Below are 20,472 nucleotides of genomic sequence, written 5' to 3' on the forward strand. Positions count from 1 at the left end.
GTACTTAAAATTAAAAAAGATTATAAGAAACTCTTAACCTTTTTATATATATTTAAATATTTTTAAATATAATTAAAATTTTATATAAAAGAATGTCTTATTTTAAAAAATATTAATATGTCTATTATTTACAACTACGAAAACCCGATTGTAATTTAATTTGAGGTCAATACTTATTGAATAAATATTTAAATAATTGAAAACTCGTATATTAATATTGTAATTTAATTTGAGGAGAATAATTATCGAATAAATATTTAAATAATTAACCTATATATGTATTAAAAAACAATAATTTCACCCAAAAAAAAAAACTCTACNTTTTTTTTTTTTTTTTTTTTTTTTTTTTTTTTTTTTTTTTTTTTTTTTTTTTTTTTTTTTTTTTTATATATAAATATTTTTCTCTCTTTTTCCCCATATTTTTTTACTCTCCAAAATTCCCTCTCCGGGCCCCGCAAACAGCCGGAATCTGGGGCTTTCTCACTGGAACAGCTTCGATTTCTTGATCTCGACACAATCCCCATATTTATTCGCTAATTATCATTTTAATATTCGAGTTTTTGAGCTATTAAAGGCTGGTTTGAAATCGCTTTAAAGATGTATGTCTATTGAATTATATGAAAGGTCTGCAGATGAAGGCGGCGGAGGACAAGAAGAAAGTGGTGGTAGTAGGCGGAGGAATTGGCGGCGCTTTTGTTGCTTATTCTCTTCAATTTGTTGCCGATGTCGTGCTAATCGATCAGTAAGCTGCTTGTACTTCTGTTTGTTATTGATATTTTCTTTTTCCTCTTCTTGTTCGATCATTGGATTGGATCGTAGGAGTTGTTATTGAAAAGTTTAGGAACTGTTGCCCATTTTGTTGGAGGAGATTCGTGTAAAAGGAAAATCATTAGTCATCTGTGATTCATGGTAGAATATAAGAAAAATTAGAGTTATCAAAATAGGTTGGTGGATTGTGTAGCCACTATGAGATCCTCCAGCAAAGAATAGCAAGGGCTGATGAACCAGATAAAGTTCTGATAGAGATAAAATCAAATATGTAATGGTGATTTGCGAACACCTATTTCAGGCTTAGCTAATTATGAGCAAGAGAATATTTGGATAATTTAGGTGAATGTTTAAGCTATTTCTAGGCGATAAAAGTAGCTGATCCAAGGCCTGCAAGAGCTTATCTCAGTTGTTAGAGGATGATGTACAAATGAATTTGTTGTAGAAATATACTTATACGATGAAGATGATGCCTAATTGCCGAGATTTTAAGTACATTTTTGTGAAATTCTACATTGGTTGGGGAGGAGAACGAAGCATTCTTTATAAGGGTGTAGAAACCTCCCCTAGCAAACGCGTTTTAAAAATCTTGAGGGAAAGCCCAAGGAAGACAATATATGTTAGCAGTGGGCTTGACTGTTACAAATGGTATCAGAGCTTGACACCAGGCGATGTGCCAGCGAGGAGGATGAGCCCCAAAGGGGGTGGACACGAGACGGTGTGCCAAAGGGGGTGGATTGGGGGGGTCCCACATTGATTGGAGAGGGGAACGAGTGCCAGCTAGGACGCTAGGCCTTGAAGGGGGTGGATTGTGAGATTCCACATTGGTTGGAGAGGAGAACGAAACATTCTATATAAGGGTGTGAAAACTTCTCCCTACCAGATGTGTTTTAAAATCCGTCGATAGGCTCGAGCTGTTTCAATTTTTTTATGTGTTAAGTATCGATAAGTTAAGTTCACATACATCTTATAAGTTGTGCAGCATGTTGATATTCTAGATATTGTACTGTCTGGTAGTATTCTAGATACCTATACTTCTTGTTCTTTTAGTTTATTAGGTGGGGCTGAGATTCAAACTTTTGACCTCTAATTGGTTGAGCCTTGCTCACATTGTCATAAAAGATATCAACACTCAAAATGAAAAAGGAATGCTGTTGTGACCTGGGCATCCTGTCTAGTGTTATTTGATCCATTCTTGGCATCCCCATTCTTTTCCTGAAGAAAGTATTTTTCAGAATGGTCGTAATGATTTAATTGGATTCAGGAAGGAGTATTTTGAGATCTCATGGGCAGGGTTGAGGTCAATGGTCGAGCCATCGTTTGCTGAAAGATCCGTGATTAATCATACCGATTACCTTTCCAATGCAAAAATTGTTGCATCTTCAGCCACAAATATCACAGACAAGGAAGTTATTGTGTCAGATGGCTCTTCAGTTCCCTACGATTATCTTGTTGTTGCCACCGGTCATGAGGAAGCAGTTCCAAAAAGTAGAACTGAAAGGCTCAGTCAATACCAAGCAGGTGAATAAGTTTGATTCAATGAAATTTTTATATTCGTTATTGAAGTATAACTTGCTCTTTTTGGATGCAGAATGTGAGAAGATAAAATCGGCCAATACGATCTTAATAGTCGGAGGAGGTCCTACTGGTGTAGAACTTGCTGCTGAAATTGCTGTTGATTTTCCAGAGAAAAATTTGAAACTAATACACCGGGGGTCGAGATTAATGGAATTCGTTGGGTTTAAGGCTTCCCAAAAGGCACTGGATTGGTTGACATCAAAGAAAGTTGAAGTGATCCTACAACAATCTATTTCGATGCAATCTTTATCAGATGGAGTATATCAAACATCGGATGGCGAGACTATTGCAGCCGATTGCCACTTCATGTGCATCGGAAAACCTGTTGGGTCTCGGTGGCTGAAAGAGACCGTCTTGAAAAAAAGTTTGGACATCCATGGAAGACTGATGGTTGACAAGCACTTGCGTGTCAGGGGTTTTAAGAATGTCTTTGCAGTTGGAGATATCACAGACATTCAGGCAAGTCCATTTTTTACGTTTACTTAATTGGCCATAGTTGCATTTAGTTGCATTTAGTTAGTAGTTTATATTCTTAGAGCCTGAGCCCAAGTGGGCCAAGCCCACTGCTAACGGATATTGTCTTTTATGAGCTTTCTCTCCCGAGCTTCCCCTCAAGGTTTTTCAAACGCGTTTGCTAGAGAGAGGTTTCCACACCCTTATAAGGAATGCTTCGTTCCCTTCCCCAACCAATGTGGGATCTCACAATCCATTCCCTTGGGGGCCAACGTCCTCGCTGGTGCACCCCTCGGTGTTTGGTTCTGATACTATTTGTAACAACCCAAGCCCACTGTTAGCCGATATTGTCCTCTTTGAGCTTTCTCTTTCGGGCTTTCCCTCAAGGTTTTTAAAATGCATATGCTAAGGAGAGGTTTCCACGTCCTTACAAGGAATGTTTCGTTTCTGGGGAAGCCCAAAGAGGACAGTATCGGCTAGCGATGGGTTTAAGCCGTCACAAATGGTATCAGAGCTAGACACCGGACGATGTGCCAGCGAGGAGGTTGTTCCTCGAAGAGGGGTAGACACGAGGTGGTGTGCCAGTAAGGATGCTAGGTCCCGAAGGGGGTAGATTTGGTAGGGGTCCCACGTCGACTGGAGAAAGGAACGAGTGCTAGCGAAGACACTGAGCCGTGAAGGGGTGTGGATTGTGAGATCCCACATCGGTTGGGGAAGAGAACGAAACACCCTTTATAAGGGTGTGGAAACCTTTACCTAGTAGACGCGTTTTAAAGCAGGGAAAACCCGAAAGTAAAAGCCCATAAAGGACAATATCTGCTAATGGTGGGTTTAAGCCGTTACAATCTAAAAGTGTAAAAGATAGGCACGGAAGGAGGTGTCAACTTGGATTGATTTCTTAACATGCTGTATTTTTATTCAGATACTCAAATGTCATCTCCGCATAATATTGTGAATTTGGATTCATGGAACAGGAAATGAAACAAGGTTATATAGCAGAAAACCATGCTCATGTAACCTCCAAGAACCTGAAACTGATGCTAATGGGTGGAAATGAGAGCAGGTTGGCTACATACAAACCCGGTTCGCAGCTTGCAATCGTTTCGCTCGGAAGGAAGGAGGCAATCGCACAACTTCCTTTCATTACAATAAGTGGATGCATTCCTGGATTGATTAAATCTGGAGACTTGTTCGTTGGAAAGACAAGAAAGGAACTTGGATTAGCACCTTGATGAGACGTTTCATCGAGCACGCCCTCGTGTCAAACCGTCCAGACTTTGCTGTATTTAGCTGCACTTTCTCCCCCTCGTTCGTTCTTGATCATGGTTCATCTTCATTGTATTGTATCATTTTCATAACAGTGGCTTGAAAGACACTCTGTGCTGTGTGATTTGAGACGCCTTCAAAGTCATGAAGTTATATCTCATTACATTGTAAAATAGCAACCATGTGAAGTGAGTTTGAAAGAAGCATTGTGTCTGTGGTGAAACTATAAATAATATTCTGAATCTCTTATACTTGTATCAACTACTTATTCCCTATTAAGTGCTTATTTGAACACTAGGCTTATCTGGACACGTGCACGTGCTATTCAGATGTTATTTAGCCCATAAGATTTAAACGACTCATAATCATAAGGTGACTCAACATTGATAGATGTTGAGATATGATTTAAAGTATTCAAAGTACCGAGATTTTAGGAGATTGTTAGTAGATTTGAATTTATCTAAGATTTCCACAATTTACTGGTTAGTGTATAAACATGTAACTATTGGAATTGTGTAACTCTTCAAATCGAGTGAGAAATCAATACTAAAGTAGACGAAAACGATGATGAGACTTGTTAATATATATATATATATATATATATAAATATATTTATTTATTTATTAAAAAAAAAATTGACTGATTCTTAACGCGGGATATAGGGCGATTAGGAAAAAAATCGAAAAGGCAGGGGTAAAACAGTAAAGTTATACTTTTCGAGAGGGAAAAATATACTTATTAAATGATGGATTGTCAAACAAAGAACCGTTCCGTTCAATTGCAAAAAAAAAAGAAAAAAAAAAAAAGAAAAGAAAATCCACGTAGTTGGCTTCTTACTAACATATGATCGGATGCAGGTGAATATTTTCCATTGGTCTTCTCTTTTCTTCCCTGAACGATCCAAGAAAAAGGGATGTCAAAGAGATTCTCGTCGTGATCTTCCCAGCGAAACTAAATTCTCTCTTTCGGGGTTTTTTCTTCCACATTTTGGCGTCGATTCTCGTCTTCGGAGGCTGATCGACGTCGAATTGCTCCATTTTTGCGGCAGCGAAAGATGAGGAGGGTTTTCGGCGTCAAGAAAGACAAAGAGCCGCCTCCGTCTATCCAAGATGCCTCCGAAAGGGTAATCGTTACTATTTCTTTTACATCTAGGGCTTATTTTTCTTGTGTTGGCATGGATTTTGAAATACGAGAATTTTGGTTTATTTTATTTATTGGGAAGAATCGGTTGCTTCTCCTTCGTTGAATTCGTTTGTGTCAATTGGGATGTTCTGTATTGTTCCCTTTTTCAGATTAATAAAAGGGGCGATTCAGTGGATGAAAAGATAAAGAAGCTTGATGCTGAACTCAGTAGATATAAGGAGCAGATCAAGAAAACAAGGCCCGGTCCAGCTCAAGAAGCTGTTAAAGCTCGAGCGATGAGAGTACTAAAGCAAAAACGAATGTATGATCCCATTTTTGCTACTTTTTCTTAAAGTTCTTCCGTGCGACCTGGGCATATAACTAACCCTTGCATTCTTTTAATCATAAAGTAGTGTGAATACTTTGGAGGGATGATTTTGTTGAATTGATTTGACAATTTGGCTTGGAGATCTGGCAGAAGCCTGTATGCTTGGGTGTTCTTGTTTCAAGCAACATATATTTACTTCATCATGTTTCCTTCACCATAACTTTCTGTTTTTCCCTCTGGTTTTGTTGCTAGAACTTCATGTTCGTAGTTAACTGTTATCTGTTCCAAAAATTCCGGCCCCTGACTCGAGAACAAAGCAAGCGATTGAGCAGCGCGAAAGCCATGATAATACGCCTGACACTTTCATTTGAATTTCCATTCTTTTTCCAGAAATCCTTTTTCCGTAAACCCTAAACTTTGATTGACTTGACCACAATTTAACTTTTCTTTTTTCTTTTTAATGTTAGAAAGCTTGTTGATTTAAATGCTTGCTGTTGAACTGATTAGAAGTCTGGAAGCTCGTCTGACTACAATTGGATTGGGATTATTTTGTTCTAAACTTCCTTTTTTTTGTCTTTCATTTTGCCAAGTATGAGTTCTTTTTATTGTTTACTATCGGTATGGTTATTAAGATATTTCTTATGCTTTATAACAGGTATGAAGGACAACGTGACATGCTCTACAATCAGACCTTTAACTTAGACCAAGTTGCATTTGCCTCGGAGGGCATTAAAGATGCTCAACAAACGGTAACATCTGTCGACCCTTTTTGTGATCATCGGTTTGCTCATCTTTTGCCCCTCAAAAGAGAGGAAAGAAAAGAAAAGTGCGAGCGTTCCATTGCAGATTTGGACTCAAACGTAGTGTTTTTAAATCAAGAAAATCTTAGGATAAGGGAAGGGGAAATAATTGGATTGCTTGCTTGTTTAATTGTTTGACTAGACATCCCACGTTTTAGTTTGTGTTTATAACGCGGGGTCAGATGTCCAAGAGTTCAGGGCAGTTAAGGTGGAGCTTTGTCTGTCTAGTTGAAACCTGCTGCCTACCTCGTGAGAGAACGAGGTAGGGGGACAAACATCTGCCATTAGGAAGGCATTTCTTGAAGTTCAATAAAGTTCTATCTGCGTTCTCTCATCGTTCTTCCTAATATCAGTTTAGCTTGTAACGGGGATTGATATCCTGGATGCGTTTATTAAATCAAATAGGAGTAGCCTTTTTCTCTCATACTAACGTCGTTTTACTGTTTTTGCAGATGTCGGCCTTGAAATCTGCCAACAAGGAGTTGAAAGGAATGATGAAAACAGTGAGGATACAGGACATAGATGTCAGTAGCAATCACCTCGTTTTAGCATCCTTAGTTTTATTCAAGCCTTTGTTTGAGAGGTTTTGTGTTGTCTGCAGAACTTACAAGATGAAATGATGGATCTGATGGATGTGAGCAATGAAATTCAAGAGACTCTTGGTAGGAGCTATAATGTACCTGACGACATTGACGAGGATGAACTCTTGGGCGGTATGATTGCTGCATTTAAATGCTCAATTTTGATGAAATATGGCTTCCTAGGAATCTTACATCTTCACTACTTTTTTGGAATATAGAGCTGGATGCCTTGGAAGCAGACATGGGATTTGAAACTGAAACTGATGGGGTTCCATCATATCTCCAGCCCGACAAGGAATCCGATTTAGAAGGAGAGCTCAACTTGCCTTCAGCTCCTACAGGGCATGCAGCCGTTCCTGCAGGCAGAACCAATGCACAGGTAACGATCGTCGAATATATACTGGATCCAACTTCTTGGAGTAAAAAATCTCGTTCTTGTTCATTTAAAAGAACGGTCGTAAATTGAAATATTGCTGAATTGCATCCATTAACACGAAGTTACATCTATCAGTTCATGCGAGTTCGTTCATTTTTATTTCAGCTTCTGCACTTTTGGCTGTTTTTATATGCATTGAGTTTCGTCCTAAATTTGATGCACAGGCTGAGGATGAATTGGGTTTACCCGCTGTTCCCCGCGCGTCCCTTCGAGGCTAAACGTTACACTTATCTCATCTGATCATTGTTTCTTGGAGCTGTTGGAGGGAACCTTTGTATACATGGTTGTGCAGAGCTTGCATTTGATTTATATATCTATAAATAGATTGTCATTCATCTTTGGCTATATTCACTCCAACATGTATTTGGAATTGTTCATCCAGGCAGTCTGCATTCATTGGCTATGCAAGATCAAACTATATATATATAGGCACATTCTTGGTACCATTCTTTTCTGTCTGTTGACATTTCATTAATTATATGCCCACATAAATTTAATACTCTATAGCCACATTCTTTGTTTTGTTGGTATTCACTTGAATGTATATTTTGGTTATATTTCCAACTTAAACTCGTTTGGAACAGGATCAACAGGGCCACACTAATATGCTTTAAATGATGTGTAATGAATGGTAATTTTGGTTATTCACTGAAATTTGCTTAGAGTTCTTTCGAGTCTGTGTATTTGTGTTCGATGAGCATTAACCCCCTTTCACTTGGTATTAGCTCGTTGTTTTATAGGCTTTATTATATTTCGTTGGAAGAGTTCTAGTAAGACTTTGAAAGCGACTATAGATCAAAGAATTCAGGCTATTCAAGGCATTGGTACCCCCAAGCCATTCTCGAAATGGACCCAATTGGCCTCGAACATCCCAACAAAGTTGCAATGTAGAAAGAAACCCAACTCGATAGCCCTAATATGTTTTGTTGCTTGGAGGATGTATTTCACTTTGACTAGAATTGGAAGATGTTGGTCAAAGTTGCAGGTTCCCTCGAGTATTTTTCATTATGGTCTTCAAAATCGACGGCTTGTAATGGGAGAAACATTCTTTGATTCTTGAATGGTTCCTTGAAGGTTCTAAAGTTCTTGTTATTAGACCGTATGGTTGGTCAATTTTAAAATGTGTTTAATAAATAAATTATTTATTAAATACAAAATACAAAATTTACTTACTTCAAAAAGTAATTTAAATTTTAATAAAAGAAGAGTATCTTTTTCTTTGAATTTGAAGGCCAAAAAAATATTATTTTATAAAAATATGAAAGTACGATAATTAAATTTTATAATTGAATTAATTAAACTTATGCTAAAAAGAGGCGGAAACCATAAAATAAGAAAAGCAAGAAAATTCTAGATCCTTCCTTAGCATATGTGGGTTTGGCCGCCTCAGTATCAAAATGTCAAAATTACCCCTAAGCCTCAGCAGACCACATCTTTTAAAGAAACAATCCGAACCGTCAAAATATTTCCTTATAGTTTGAGATTTGGGTCTTTCCAATCCCTCTCTCCCTCGCCGTCTCGAGCGACCCCTTTGGTTTCTCTGCTCGCAGGTCGATCTCTCTACCCGCTCTTTCACTTGAAGATCGTCTCTTTCGCTCTTGTGAGGTTCGTGTTTTTCTCCATTTGATTCATCGGTTTTCGAGTTTTTTTCCCCTCGATTTCGCTTTCGAGGTCTTGGTTTTTGATTATGTGTTTGATTGCTTTATTAGGGTTTGTTGAGATCCGATCGGTGAGGCAAAAATGTTTGGAAGGCCCAAGAAGAGCGACAACACCAAATACTATGAGATTCTCGGAGTCTCGAAGAATGCGTCGCAAGACGACCTAAAGAAGGCTTATAGAAAAGCCGCTATCAAGAACCATCCTGATAAGGGTGGTGACCCCGAAAAAGTTAGCTCTTTCTCCCCATTTGATGATTCTGAGTCGTTAGTTCTATTATTTTTCTTGGGATTTTCTAATGTCTTTTCCTGATGATAAATGATTGTGGATCATGATGTTTAGATCTACTTCTTAGTTTTCTGAATTGATGCTTTGTTTTGCTGATGGTCTTGATTTTTCACTAAGAATGATGCTTTTTACACGCCTGTATTTCAATGAAGAGAGTGGTTTGCTAGGGTTGCATTAACTTTTGTAGGAATTGGCGCTCTTACTACGTTAGGTGTGTAATTTGAACGTCGATGGTTTGGTTGTTTACATGTGTAGTGAACACACTGAAACGGTTTCCCCTTTGTTTAATTGGCAAGCTTATTGATCGCATGACTTCGACCTAAAGCTTGATTGTTGTATTTCAGTCATTATCTGTTTACCTGGGAATTTAAATTTGATGTTGGTTGATTCTCCCATTGTTTTGTCTTGACAAATATATTCCAAGCTCTCTGGCTTTAAAACCTGTCTCAGACAGCTGAGTTAATCAACATAATGGAAAAAAAATATTAACCTTTTGAAAAATTTCCATTCGTGATGCAGTTCAAGGAATTAGCACAAGCCTATGAGGTACTGAGTGATCCAGAGAAACGTGAGATATATGACCAATATGGCGAGGATGCCCTCAAGGAAGGAATGGGTGGTGGCGGTGGTCATGATCCATTTGACATATTCCAGTCTTTCTTTGGTGGAAGCCCATTTGGCGGTAATAATTATTTGCTGTGACGTTCAATTATGTACTATGGAGTTTCTTTAAGCAATTGAAATCCATTTTGAGATTGTATTCAGGTGGCGGAAGCAGCAGAGGACGAAGGCAAAGAAGGGGAGAGGATGTTATCCATCCCCTCAAGGTCTCCTTGGAAGATCTCTACAATGGGACTTCAAAGAAGCTCTCTCTTTCACGCAACGTAATTTGCTCAAAGTGCAAGGGGTGAGTAACCGTGGTCGTTATGCCTTTTCCCCTTCATTAATTGTCTTTATTTTCTGGACTCACGTGAACTTTGCTATAACAAATCACAGTAAGGGCTCGAAATCTGGTGCTTCAATGAATTGCCCTGGCTGTCAAGGATCCGGTATGAAAGTTTCCATCAGACACCTTGGCCCCTCTATGATACAACAAATGCAGCATCCTTGTAATGAATGCAAAGGAACTGGTGAGACGATCAATGATAAAGATCGTTGCTCACAGTGCAAGGGTGAAAAGGTTGTTCAGGAGAAGAAAGTTTTGGAAGTAGTTGTTGAGAAGGGTATGCAAAATGGACAAAAGATTACATTTCCTGGTGAAGCAGATGAAGCGGTAAGACTGCCTTCTCATTGGATATTTTTCTTTGGCACTTGAAACATGTCATATGATTGGTTTTCATTTTATTCATTTGTTCAGCCCGACACTCTTACTGGAGATATCGTTTTTGTTCTACAACAAAAAGAGCACCCGAAGTTTAAGAGAAAGGGCGATGACCTCTTCGTGGAGCATACCTTGTCTCTCGTCGAGTCCCTTTGCGGTTTCCAGTTTATTCTAACTCATTTGGACGGCCGCCAGCTACTCATCAAATCCCTTCCTGGCGAAGTAGTAAAGCCCGGTATGTAACTATATTTACGATCCATTACGTTACGTCTGCTGTGTTTTTCTGCTGCTTGTTACGGCATTTGCTCACAGCGTGAGTTCTTAATCACACAGATCAATTCAAGGCTGTAAATGATGAAGGTATGCCAATGTACCAGAGGCCATTCATGAAGGGTAAACTTTACATTCACTTCAGTGTGGAGTTCCCAGACTCTTTGAACCCTGAACAGTGCAAGGCGCTGGAGGGGGTGCTACCACCCAGGTCTTCTGTGCAGCTCTCAGACATGGAGTTGGATGAATGTGAAGAGACCACTCTCCACGACGTCAACATCGAAGAGGAGATGCGCAGGAAGCAAGTACAAGAGGCTTACGACGAAGACGATGATATGCCCGGCGGTGCCCAGAGAGTCCAGTGCGCTCAACAATGATTTTGAATGGTGCTCCACAGACAGCTACATCAAAATTTTGGGAGACCCCAAATGGAGGAAAGGGATCCATCAGCAGCCAGCAGCAGCAGCAGCTCCAGGCAGTCATATCCAATTTTTCTAAAAAATAAATAGATGACTTTGATTATATTAATTTAGTCGGGGTGGTAGGATAACGAAGCAAGTTTCCGGGTTTATGTTTTTGTTCTCCTTACTATGTGCTTTCTAGCTTACCATGAACTCAAACAATTATGTATTTCATTTGCAGATAAAATAGGATTGGATTGGGAAACACAAACATCTCTCTCTGCTTTATGTTTTTTTTTTCTTTTATTTTTAATAGACCAATCATTGATATATCCTTTTTTTTTTTTTTTTCTAATTAATTTTATATTTTTATTTTAATAATGCGTATTTAATATAAATTTGATTTTTAAAATATATTCAAAATTCTGAGCTTTGTCAAGCTTTATTTATTTATTTTTTGATTTTCGTAGAAAAAAATCATTTTCTAGAGAAAATTCTTACGAATTTTAAGAACTTATTATTGTTTTATTTTTTATTAAAGTAAAATAATCTTCTCAAAACTTTTTATTTTTATTTAAATGGTTAATTTGAAATGAAAATGTTTCATTGAGTAGAAAATTTAATTATTTTTCGTGCCATAAAGAACTTTTATAGTTATTAATTAAATAAATTGTTACCAATTAAAAGATAATAAATCAATTTATGAAGCATTTTGTATAATTTAGCGGAAAAAAAAATAAAAAAAAAGGAAAAAATCCCGAAAAGAAAAAAAGAAAAGAAAAAAGGAAGATGGCATACCCAAACAGTACGATGCTTGTTCATTTGATTTGAGGCGAACGCCCAGATGAGTGGTCGAGTCCTGTGCATTTCAACGATTCCATTTCGCTTCCATTCCATCTCTAAGCTTCCTTCTTATCCATCTTCCAATTCCAGGTTACTTTCCTCTCTGTTCCATTGTTTTTGTTTTTGCTTTTGCTCAATCGTTCCTTCAAAATCCAGATTCTTTTGCGCCACTATGCAGCATTCTCACCTTACTAATCGTTTTTCACGTTCACGTACTTTTCTATTCGTTTTTCTTTTGTAGGCTTTGGTTTTGCGGAAACCAAAACGTGATTCGGATGGAGGAGCAGGGGTTCTTACAGGCTTCTGAGGCAGTTGTCGCCGATACCGATCTGCTCAAGAAGAAACTGGAAGCTATGCGCCTTTCGGGACCGCAGAAGCTCCAGGTTTTGCTCTTTTGTTTTTGTGTCTGATGTTTTTTTTTTTCCTTACCTTTGTTTATAGAAATAATAGTAGGCGGTATTGTTTAGGTTATTGCTGACTTTGATGCTACGCTAACGAGATACTGGATTGATGGCCGCCGAGGTCAAAGTAAGATTTAATGACTACTACCTGTCAACTTTGTATCGAAGCTCTATTTTTAATTGTGATGAACTTGATCTATGTTGTGCTGACAAGATTAACATGTGTAATAGGCAGTCACGGTCTTCTAAAGCAGGGGAATCCTGATTATGATGATAAGAGAGAAGAACTTTATAAATATTACCATCCCTTGGAATATTCTCCTACAATTTCGATAGAAGAGAAAACGAAGCTCATGGAAGAGTGGTATGTTTATTAGATGTTCTTTGCTATTAATTTTTCATCTCTTGGATTTCAAATTGTATTGAGAAGTAATCTGTATGGAACTCGTGCGTCTATTTGTCTATCAGAAGTATATTATGGATGGGAGTTGAAGGGCATATATTTGTACCAGTATCAGCTAAAATCTGAGTTATTTCTGTGATGCTTCTGCAATTATACATTATGAATATCTATCCATGTTGTTTTGTTAGTTCTTATTGATGGGTGCATCAACATCTGTCTTTCCGTATTATGCATTGCAGGTGGGGCAAAAGCCATTCTCTTCTTATTGAAGGAGGTCTTACATTTGATGCAATAAAGCAATCAGTTGCTGATGCCACTATTGCTTTTAGGGAGGGAGTGGTTGAGCTGTTTGAACTTCTAGAGGTGAAACCTTTTCTCCCTGAAGTGAAAACATTCCTTGCTATAATGCCCTTTGTGGGGTAAATGTCAATGTTTTATTTTCTGTTTTTTGGTTTCATGATATAGCTGATTTTTCGTATCGAACACCCTCTAAACACTTTTTAACTACCACAAATCATGATGATCAGGAAAGGGATGTTCCTGTTCTTATATTTTCAGCTGGTCTTGCTGACATTATAGAGGAGGTAGGCATGGTCAAATGTTCTTTGTTCTATAATGCATTTTATACAGATATAATTTCACATCTAAAGCTCACTTGTGTGTCCTCTCTTGATATATCGCCCTTTTCTTGTTCCTGGACCAGGTCCTGAGGCAGAAGCTTCACAGATCTTTTAAGAATATTAGGATCGTTTCGAATAGAATGGTGTTTGATGATAATGGTTGCCTTGTATCATTTAAGGGTACCTTCTTTTTTTTAGCTGGCTACTACTTGTCACGGTCATTTTATTAGGGGTTCTTATGATTGTTACATTTGAATGAGTTTGTCCTATGGAAATGTTTCTCTTTGCAGGCAAGACAATTCATAGTCTAAATAAGAATGAGCATGCTCTTGACATGGCCGCTCCTCTTCATGACCAATTGGGTGATGTAAATGGAGCAACTAGTGACAGTGCCTCAGTAAGAAAACGGACGAATGTACTTCTTCTTGGTGACCACATCGGGGATTTGGGGATGTCAGATGGTTTAAACTACGATACGCGGATATCTGTGGGGTTTTTGTAAGTAAACTTTTTAAAACTTACTTCATGTCATCTGTTTATTACGAATGCTGTTTTAAGTTGAAATTCATTTGAAGTATTCATTCTCATGATAATAATCTCGTTTTTCAGGAATGACAACATTGAGAACTCTCTTGACAGCTATCGCAACGCCTTCGATATTGTTTACCTGGTGAGTCGAACACCCCTAAAAAAGGAGGAAAAGAACTGAAAATCTTTAGTTAAAATACCATATTGGTCTTTCATTCTATTTTGGTTCCTGTACTTTCAAGTGTCCAAGTTTTATGGTTGGTTTCTGTTAGTATTCCCTTTCTAAATTGTAGTATCTTTTCTTACCTAAAAATTATTATATAACAAATTTCGATAAAAATTAACTTTGAATGGCTAAATTTAAAATTTATTGAAGTAGAAAGACTAAACTGGAACAGAACTCTAAGTATATGGACCAAAATGCTTTTGTTAACTAAAATCTTTACTTTTATTTCTCGTGACTATTATTGCTAATACAATATTTTTCTTCTCCACATAAAATTCTCATTGCAACTGTTGTACCATAAAACATTAACCAATTTGAATGTTGTCTGCAGAATGATGCATCCATGCTGGGAGTGGTTAAACTTGTACACCAGCTCTTTCCAGTTGGAGGCATCTGAGGGACATAACTTTTCTATATGGTTAATGAAGGTGATCACTTCCAATTCTGAACAAGAGTATCGTTCTCCTTTCCAGCTGAGTGGCAACACTCGCTGCTTTTACTCATTCTTTAGTAGAGTAGTTTGAATATGAAACCAGGCATTTCAATGTGAACCTCAGGAATTAATTGCTTGACGTAGGGTTTCTCTGTTGACACTGGTTGGTAGTATTTGGTGGTCGCTTAGAAATTCTTTGTTTTATGACAATTCTCAAATTCGACATGAGATAAAAATCATTAAATCCTATCAACTTCTGAATAATTCATAATATGCTTATCTAAATCATTTGATCGGTATTATAATTTTGGAGTGTAGGCTCGACAGTTACAGTTATTTATTTAATCTAGTTAGCCAGATATTTAATAATCAATTTAGTGAAGACAATGGAGTTGTTGACCAGAGATTATTTTAGAGTTCATTTTAGAAAATGGATCAGATTTCTTGCGAATCGTGATGTTCATATGCACCTGAAATAATTTATCCCTCAGCTGTGTTTATTGTTTTAATTTTAAGTGTACAAACCATATGGTTCAAGTTTTGTCATTTCAGCTCAATATCAAATGGTGAGCTACATGCACATTATTTTATAAGAAAATTATATCATAAGTTCTGTGAAGCAATAATTGAGCAAGGAATAAATGGGCATTATAAACATTTAATTTATGCCTCTTCATTATTTACTTTATTCCTTACTACTGTAGTCTAAAACAAGATTCTTCAAAAGTTAATAAGAACTGAAACAGAGCTTTTGAGTCAGCTTATGTAATTAACCTCAAGCGTTGCTTGCCAAAATTTGATCCGATGCCTCTAGAATCACTTTGGCACGGTGGAATTCTATTTGCAGCCGTTGATGAAGAGGTGTTGATGAACTCAAACCGTTCTTCTTCACATCTTCCAGCAATTCCCTGATCGGAAGTGCAGCAAGAAAGCTCTTGATGTACTCCTGGCAGCACTCCTTCCCTGTGCACACAACCTCTTGCTTTATATCACTATTTGTTGACTCATCTTTCTTCTCAGTTGATGCTTCTTTCAGGCTACTCGGTGGTTCTGGTGTTGATGCTTCTTCAGGGTCGCTTGGTTGCATGACATCAATGGAGGGAGTTTCCTCCATAATCTCTGTGTTCTTTAGTTGTGGCACCTCGGTAGATGGTTCCACCTGTGATATCTCTGAGATCTTTGATTGATTTGTGTTAATGGTGCTTTTCTCCTTTGCTGGCTCAGAGCTCTTTGATTGTGTTGTGTCAATGGATGTTTCCTCATCTGATGGCGCCGTGCTCTTTGACTCGTTTGTGTTATTGGAGGTTTGCTCCTCTGATGCCTTTGTGTTGTTTGGTAATCTATGAATTACTGTCTCCTTGTCGAATTTCAGAATGTACGCCTGATTGCACCCTTCGTACAGCCGCTCGCCCAAGGTATCTATGATGTAGTAAGCATCCTTGTCAACCTTCAGGATGAAGAAGTGGTCATTCCAACTCACAATGTATACTATCGATTCGCCTACACTTGTTTGATGGTCTGCTGCTAGTAGGCTGATTTCATCCCATATGGTGTCAAAAGACATGGCGCCTTTGAGGAACTCGAAAACACCCTCTTCCTCCAGCCCTTCTGGGTGGAAGAATCCAACATATGACTTCTCTGCAACAACAGATAGAGGTCGGATTTTTGCATCAATTACCGTGTCAAGATCGAAGTGTTTATCAGAGAACTGTTCCATGTAGTCTTTATTCTCACAAAGGTTCCTCCATTCTGCTGATCCTTCTCTGATCAAATTGTCCAGTTCAGACTTGACAGGCATTTCTTCTTGGTTGGATAGCAACCAATCAGCAATAACAGCAACTAGAGCCGTGCAGGCGCTTTCCCCAGAAGCACGTTCGCTCCTTTGATCAATAGAGGCAAAGAAGACTTCAGTTTCGATCTTCAAGCCTCCGTCACGGCTAGTTATCTCCTTCTGCTCCCAAGTACCTACAGCGAAGTTATCGTCCCCAAATGCAGCTGCTGATAACTCCAAACTATACCACTGCAAGAAGAAGAATGAGAAGAGGAGGCCACTATTAGTACGGTTTTAAGTAAAGCAGAGTAAAATGCAGTTCAGGTCCTGAGTACATACCCAAGAGAAAAGCTCATTTGTGCTGAGCTGCCTACGGTAAAAGTCGATGTCATCTCCACCGTCTTCACCATAATGTTTCTTCAGAAGAGGCTCTCCTTTAAATTTAGGAGATTTGAAGCTCAACTTCCTCTTCCTCCATGACAAGATTTTGCTCATTGAGTTCTGCCTTGTTTGTGAATTATCAATATCATCCTTTTCTAAGCATCCTGCACCATTGCCACAATATATCCAACATTCATCATCTCCATTGTTGGTCTTTGTTCCAGGGAGAAGCAATTCTGCCACGCGGTTAGCATGGGCGAGTTTTTCATAACCTAATGGCTGCCTAACACATGAATCCTCATTCCCACCATCCAGCGAATCCGAATCAAGTGAGGAACTGTGAGTCCAATCCTTATCTTCAATATAAAACCTATCGACAGTGGCAATAGCTTCTTCACGGAGTACTTTAGCTCTTCCAGCTGATACACAGTGTCCAAATATTTTCACTTTATCTAGACCTGCTCTTATTGCAGCTAACCCATCTTTCTCTGCAGACAAAGCCAACGGTGAAGGCGGGGAGAGCGTAACAGGCATAATCGACCTTTGCACCATCATCAAAGGCTTTGTAGCTCTCAGTTCCAAGAGGTTGAGAGATAACTGTGTAATCGAAAACGAACTTCATCAGAAAAAAAGAAAATGGCAGGGAATATGAAGCAATGCACTTTCTTTCAGATTTCATCTCCTTGAAGGCTGGAAGAACAACCAATTTGTGCTGGTAACTTGGGAGATACTACTTACAAGGAGCAAGGGGCTGAACTCTGGAGTGCTGCCACGAACCTTCAAAGGAAGGCTTATTTGAATCTCCTTTCCATCAGCTTTGGAAGCATACTCTGCTAGGTTCAGTGATGCGGTTCCTACAACAGTATAGCTATTCCGAAGTACTTGGTTTTCTCCCTGTAATCACAGCTGACTGAGTAAGAATTTGGAACACTGCCCAACCACAAGAAGCTCCCCTCAAACAAGAGAAAATTTTGGCACAGATCCCCAAAGAAAAAGGTATTATGAGCCCTTTCAGATCATTTATTTGAGTATTCAACATATGGGGATGATCCTTTCTATCCGTTCAGATATTCTTTACTTTGGGTTTTCTCATTTGGGCTTCCCGTTAAAGTTTTTAAAACACGTTTGCTAAGGAGAAGTTTCCACACCCTTATAGAAGATGCTTCGTTCTCCTCCCCAACCGAGGTGGGATTTCACACCTTCCAACAATTCTAATTCAACTAGTGTAATTTTATTTATTTATTTTGTGTTTATATTTACCTAATCTTGAATTATTTCATGAAATTTTCATCAACTGTTCATCTATTTTCTGCAGGCCAAGCAATGTTCTGTTTCTTCCTTATGAGAGCTGAGGACATCAGGTAAGAACACTATACTCCTATGTTAATTGTGAATTATTGATATATTGAATTCATAAAGTGACAAATTATTGATATAGAAAAAGTCAAACACTGAATATGAAAAGAAAATTGGAATATCAACATCCTCATTGTTCAGCCATACGTCATCNATACTCATCATAAATAACGGAAAATTTAAAACACATTCAGAACACTTCAAACTACTAGAACACATTGTCGGTCTTACGTGTTTCAAAGTCAAACCAAAAGGGGAAATAGGTGGAAAAAAGCAAGCAAAACAGTACGACCAGAATTCAATTACCATTAATTCACAATTCAATCCATACAGAAACTGTAAAAAATTCCGTAAAGAAGAAGAAAAGGGAAGGAAAGGGAAAGAAGGAAGGAAGAAGTGTTGCTTACTTTTTGAAGGATTGTGAATGAAAGCTTCCATGGAGGTATGAGATCCTCCTTAGAGCCCAAAAAGGAACACGAACTCTTAAACTCTTCGTTCCAATCCACTGATAAGCCTCCTTCTTCACAGACATTGCCTTTCTCTGTGTAATTCCTCTTCACAGAGCGTCTCCAAGAACTCACTCCCATAATCTTCTGCCCTTTCCACTTGATTTCCACCACTAAACCACTCGCTTCCTTCACTGATACATTCGTCAATCCTTCCAGTCGGCGAAGATTGATCTTCGCCTCGTATTTTCTCGACGAGAACGGCGGCCATGACGGCCACCGGACCAATTTCACCACCATAAAAATTGATGAACCTAATCAGACGAAACAAATTTCAAAAAGAAAAAGAAAACAGAGAGTTGAAAAATGGATTAGGAAAAGTTGAATCAGAAAGGGATATCGAAATCGCGAAATCGGAGATTGGAACAGTTGGAGATTACTGTTAGGAACAGAGAATTTGAAGAAGAAATGAAGAATTGAAGAGAAAGGATGAAGGTGGATACTTATAGATTGGGAAAAAAAGCACAAAAAGGTTTGTTCGTAGGACCCCTTTTAGAGAGAGATTAGAGAGAGAGAGAGAGAGAGAGAGATTTCCTCTCCATGAAAACAACCTCTTCACCTTGGAAGTACCGCAATTTAAAATTTCCTCTCTTCTTATCTCTAAATATTATTATTATTATTTATTATTATTTTTCTTATTTAATTCGAGTGAAAGATTGGATTTTATTGATTTTTATCTCTAATTTCAAAACTTATGTAAATTTACAATGTTAACCCTTCAATTTAAAGGGTATTGTAATTTAGAGTATATTTACGTGAATTCAATGAATTATAATTGTATAATTGAAATGATTTTGATTTTGAAGAAAAATCACATTTTTATTGAATTTTTTTAGCTTTGAAAAAAATCAATTAATGGTTAAATTACCAAATTTCAAGCCTTTTGAAATTGCGTTGAATAATTCATTAGATATTTTTAAAAGTTAAGTTGTCTATAAAATTTAAATTTAATTTAATTTTGTTTTTATATTTTGAAAAAAGAAATTGGAACTTATTAAAAGTAGTTGTGGACTAGACTTTTAATATAAGTTATTTTAATTTTATGATCANAAAAAAAAAAAAAAAAAAAAAAAAAAACAAGTATTTATATTGTTTTTTTTATGTTATTGTTATGTAATATTCCTTACTTAAAACATTAGTACATTGTTAGCCAGCTCAGAAGTTAATACATTACTATTTTTAGGAGAAGAAAAAGTTGGAGCTCCAGCTTTGTTTTTTGTTTTCTTTTCTCTATTAAGAAAAATTATACTCAAATGTTATTGAATGAGTATTGAAAATTCAAGGAATAAAAAAAAAATATATATATATATGTTTAAAAAAATTTATTATGAATAATTCAAATTGGATGTAGAAGAAATCAGAAGAGTTATAGATAGGTGTATTTACTATTAAGTGAAATAATTATTTAATTATTAAATATTGTATATAGAGACCCAAATATACAGTTTCTCTTTAGATTTGTTTTTTTCATAAGAATATGAATAAAATTTCATATTCTAATAAAGTTTACACCTCACCCTAATTAAATCTTCAATTCGATTTTTTTAAATTATTAACAAATTTCTACTTGGTTATTTTAGTGATTAAAATCTTATAAAACTTAAATATTAAACATTCCCAAGTCCTAAAAGAGGGTTGTGTTATGATCTAAATACTAAATACTAATTTTCAGTGGGTTGGGTTACGATCTACTTTTGGGTGGTTCGGGTTGACTAAAAATATAACTTGCTAATTGA

The 20,472-nt window shown here is 37.3% G+C and overlaps 5 protein-coding genes and 1 long non-coding RNA gene across 7 annotated transcripts; 5 read left to right on the forward strand and 1 right to left on the reverse strand.

Annotated features, from left to right (window-relative positions):
* The first annotated feature begins 415 nt into the window (after positions 1-415).
* On the forward strand, positions 416-4,326 carry LOC111792533 (apoptosis-inducing factor 2-like). The gene is made up of 4 exons (XM_023674054.1): positions 416-742; positions 2,033-2,289; positions 2,360-2,805; positions 3,774-4,326. Exons 1-4 carry the CDS (start codon positions 618-620, stop codon positions 4,029-4,031), a joined length of 1,086 nt encoding a protein of 361 aa, XP_023529822.1. The 5' UTR covers positions 416-617; the 3' UTR covers positions 4,032-4,326.
* Positions 4,327-5,119: 793 nt separating this feature from the next.
* LOC111792567 (vacuolar protein sorting-associated protein 60.2) lies at positions 5,120-7,844 on the forward strand. Its single transcript, XM_023674077.1, has 7 exons — positions 5,120-5,188; positions 5,358-5,509; positions 6,171-6,264; positions 6,768-6,839; positions 6,917-7,028; positions 7,115-7,275; positions 7,497-7,844. The coding sequence occupies exons 1-7, from the start codon at positions 5,120-5,122 to the stop codon at positions 7,548-7,550; spliced, it is 714 nt and encodes a 237-aa protein (XP_023529845.1). The 3' UTR covers positions 7,551-7,844.
* A 944-nt stretch (positions 7,845-8,788) lies between these two features.
* On the forward strand, positions 8,789-11,539 carry LOC111792522 (dnaJ protein homolog). The gene is made up of 7 exons (XM_023674043.1): positions 8,789-8,937; positions 9,042-9,219; positions 9,796-9,958; positions 10,042-10,183; positions 10,273-10,549; positions 10,634-10,832; positions 10,931-11,539. The coding sequence occupies exons 2-7, from the start codon at positions 9,073-9,075 to the stop codon at positions 11,242-11,244; spliced, it is 1,242 nt and encodes a 413-aa protein (XP_023529811.1). The 5' UTR covers positions 8,789-8,937; positions 9,042-9,072; the 3' UTR covers positions 11,245-11,539.
* A 522-nt stretch (positions 11,540-12,061) lies between these two features.
* On the forward strand, positions 12,062-15,003 carry LOC111792543 (7-methylguanosine phosphate-specific 5'-nucleotidase A). The gene is made up of 10 exons (XM_023674063.1): positions 12,062-12,201; positions 12,353-12,494; positions 12,579-12,639; positions 12,744-12,876; positions 13,155-13,278; positions 13,443-13,499; positions 13,619-13,715; positions 13,826-14,033; positions 14,145-14,205; positions 14,621-15,003. The coding sequence occupies exons 1-10, from the start codon at positions 12,113-12,115 to the stop codon at positions 14,684-14,686; spliced, it is 1,038 nt and encodes a 345-aa protein (XP_023529831.1). The 5' UTR covers positions 12,062-12,112; the 3' UTR covers positions 14,687-15,003.
* A 287-nt stretch (positions 15,004-15,290) lies between these two features.
* LOC111792504 lies at positions 15,291-19,684 on the reverse strand. Its single transcript, XM_023674020.1, has 4 exons — positions 18,638-19,684; positions 17,613-17,768; positions 16,833-17,471; positions 15,291-16,742 (listed from the first exon to the last, which is right to left on the reverse strand). The coding sequence occupies exons 1-4, from the start codon at positions 18,974-18,976 to the stop codon at positions 15,498-15,500; spliced, it is 2,379 nt and encodes a 792-aa protein (XP_023529788.1). The 5' UTR covers positions 18,977-19,684; the 3' UTR covers positions 15,291-15,497.
* On the forward strand, positions 16,724-18,377 carry LOC111792576. 2 transcript variants are annotated; one of them, XR_002814821.1, is made up of 4 exons: positions 16,724-16,868; positions 17,099-17,213; positions 17,369-18,059; positions 18,190-18,377. It is a non-coding gene; the product is annotated as an uncharacterized LOC111792576 (long non-coding RNA). The 2 variants fall into 2 exon arrangements; XR_002814820.1 differs by lacking the exon at positions 16,724-16,868 and having other exon boundaries at positions 17,120-17,213; positions 17,369-17,870; positions 17,942-18,059.
* Positions 19,685-20,472: the final 788 nt, after the last annotated feature.

The sequence above is a fragment of the Cucurbita pepo genome, chromosome LG01, assembly GCF_002806865.2.
Source record: "Cucurbita pepo subsp. pepo cultivar mu-cu-16 chromosome LG01, ASM280686v2, whole genome shotgun sequence".
Taxonomy (NCBI): Eukaryota; Viridiplantae; Streptophyta; class Magnoliopsida; order Cucurbitales; family Cucurbitaceae; genus Cucurbita; species Cucurbita pepo.

Bases quoted from the DNA above. Each gene is read 5' to 3' on its own strand.
- LOC111792567 (XM_023674077.1), top strand. From the start codon at position 5,120: ATGAGGAGGGTTTTCGGCGTCAAGAAAGACAAAGAGCCGCCTCCGTCT. The intron at 5,189-5,357 runs GTAATCGTTACT...TCCCTTTTTCAG, and splicing joins TCCAAGATGCCTCCGAAAGG to ATTAATAAAAGGGGCGATTC. The intron at 6,840-6,916 runs GTCAGTAGCAAT...TGTTGTCTGCAG, and splicing joins TGAGGATACAGGACATAGAT to AACTTACAAGATGAAATGAT.
- LOC111792543 (XM_023674063.1), top strand. From the start codon at position 12,113: ATGAGTGGTCGAGTCCTGTGCATTTCAACGATTCCATTTCGCTTCCAT. The intron at 12,202-12,352 runs GTTACTTTCCTC...TTTCTTTTGTAG, and splicing joins TATCCATCTTCCAATTCCAG to GCTTTGGTTTTGCGGAAACC. The intron at 13,500-13,618 runs GTAGGCATGGTC...TTCCTGGACCAG, and splicing joins TTGCTGACATTATAGAGGAG to GTCCTGAGGCAGAAGCTTCA.
- LOC111792522 (XM_023674043.1), top strand. From the start codon at position 9,073: ATGTTTGGAAGGCCCAAGAAGAGCGACAACACCAAATACTATGAGATT. The intron at 10,550-10,633 runs GTAAGACTGCCT...TCATTTGTTCAG, and splicing joins CTGGTGAAGCAGATGAAGCG to CCCGACACTCTTACTGGAGA. The intron at 10,833-10,930 runs GTATGTAACTAT...TTAATCACACAG, and splicing joins TGGCGAAGTAGTAAAGCCCG to ATCAATTCAAGGCTGTAAAT.
- LOC111792504 (XM_023674020.1), bottom strand. From the start codon at position 18,976: ATGGTGGTGAAATTGGTCCGGTGGCCGTCATGGCCGCCGTTCTCGTCG. The intron at 17,472-17,612 runs GTAAGTAGTATC...TCGATTACACAG, and splicing joins AGTTCAGCCCCTTGCTCCTT to TTATCTCTCAACCTCTTGGA. The intron at 16,743-16,832 runs GTATGTACTCAG...TTCTTCTTGCAG, and splicing joins CAAATGAGCTTTTCTCTTGG to TGGTATAGTTTGGAGTTATC.
- LOC111792533 (XM_023674054.1), top strand. From the start codon at position 618: ATGAAAGGTCTGCAGATGAAGGCGGCGGAGGACAAGAAGAAAGTGGTG. The intron at 743-2,032 runs GTAAGCTGCTTG...AATTGGATTCAG, and splicing joins GATGTCGTGCTAATCGATCA to GAAGGAGTATTTTGAGATCT. The intron at 2,806-3,773 runs GCAAGTCCATTT...TTCATGGAACAG, and splicing joins GAGATATCACAGACATTCAG to GAAATGAAACAAGGTTATAT.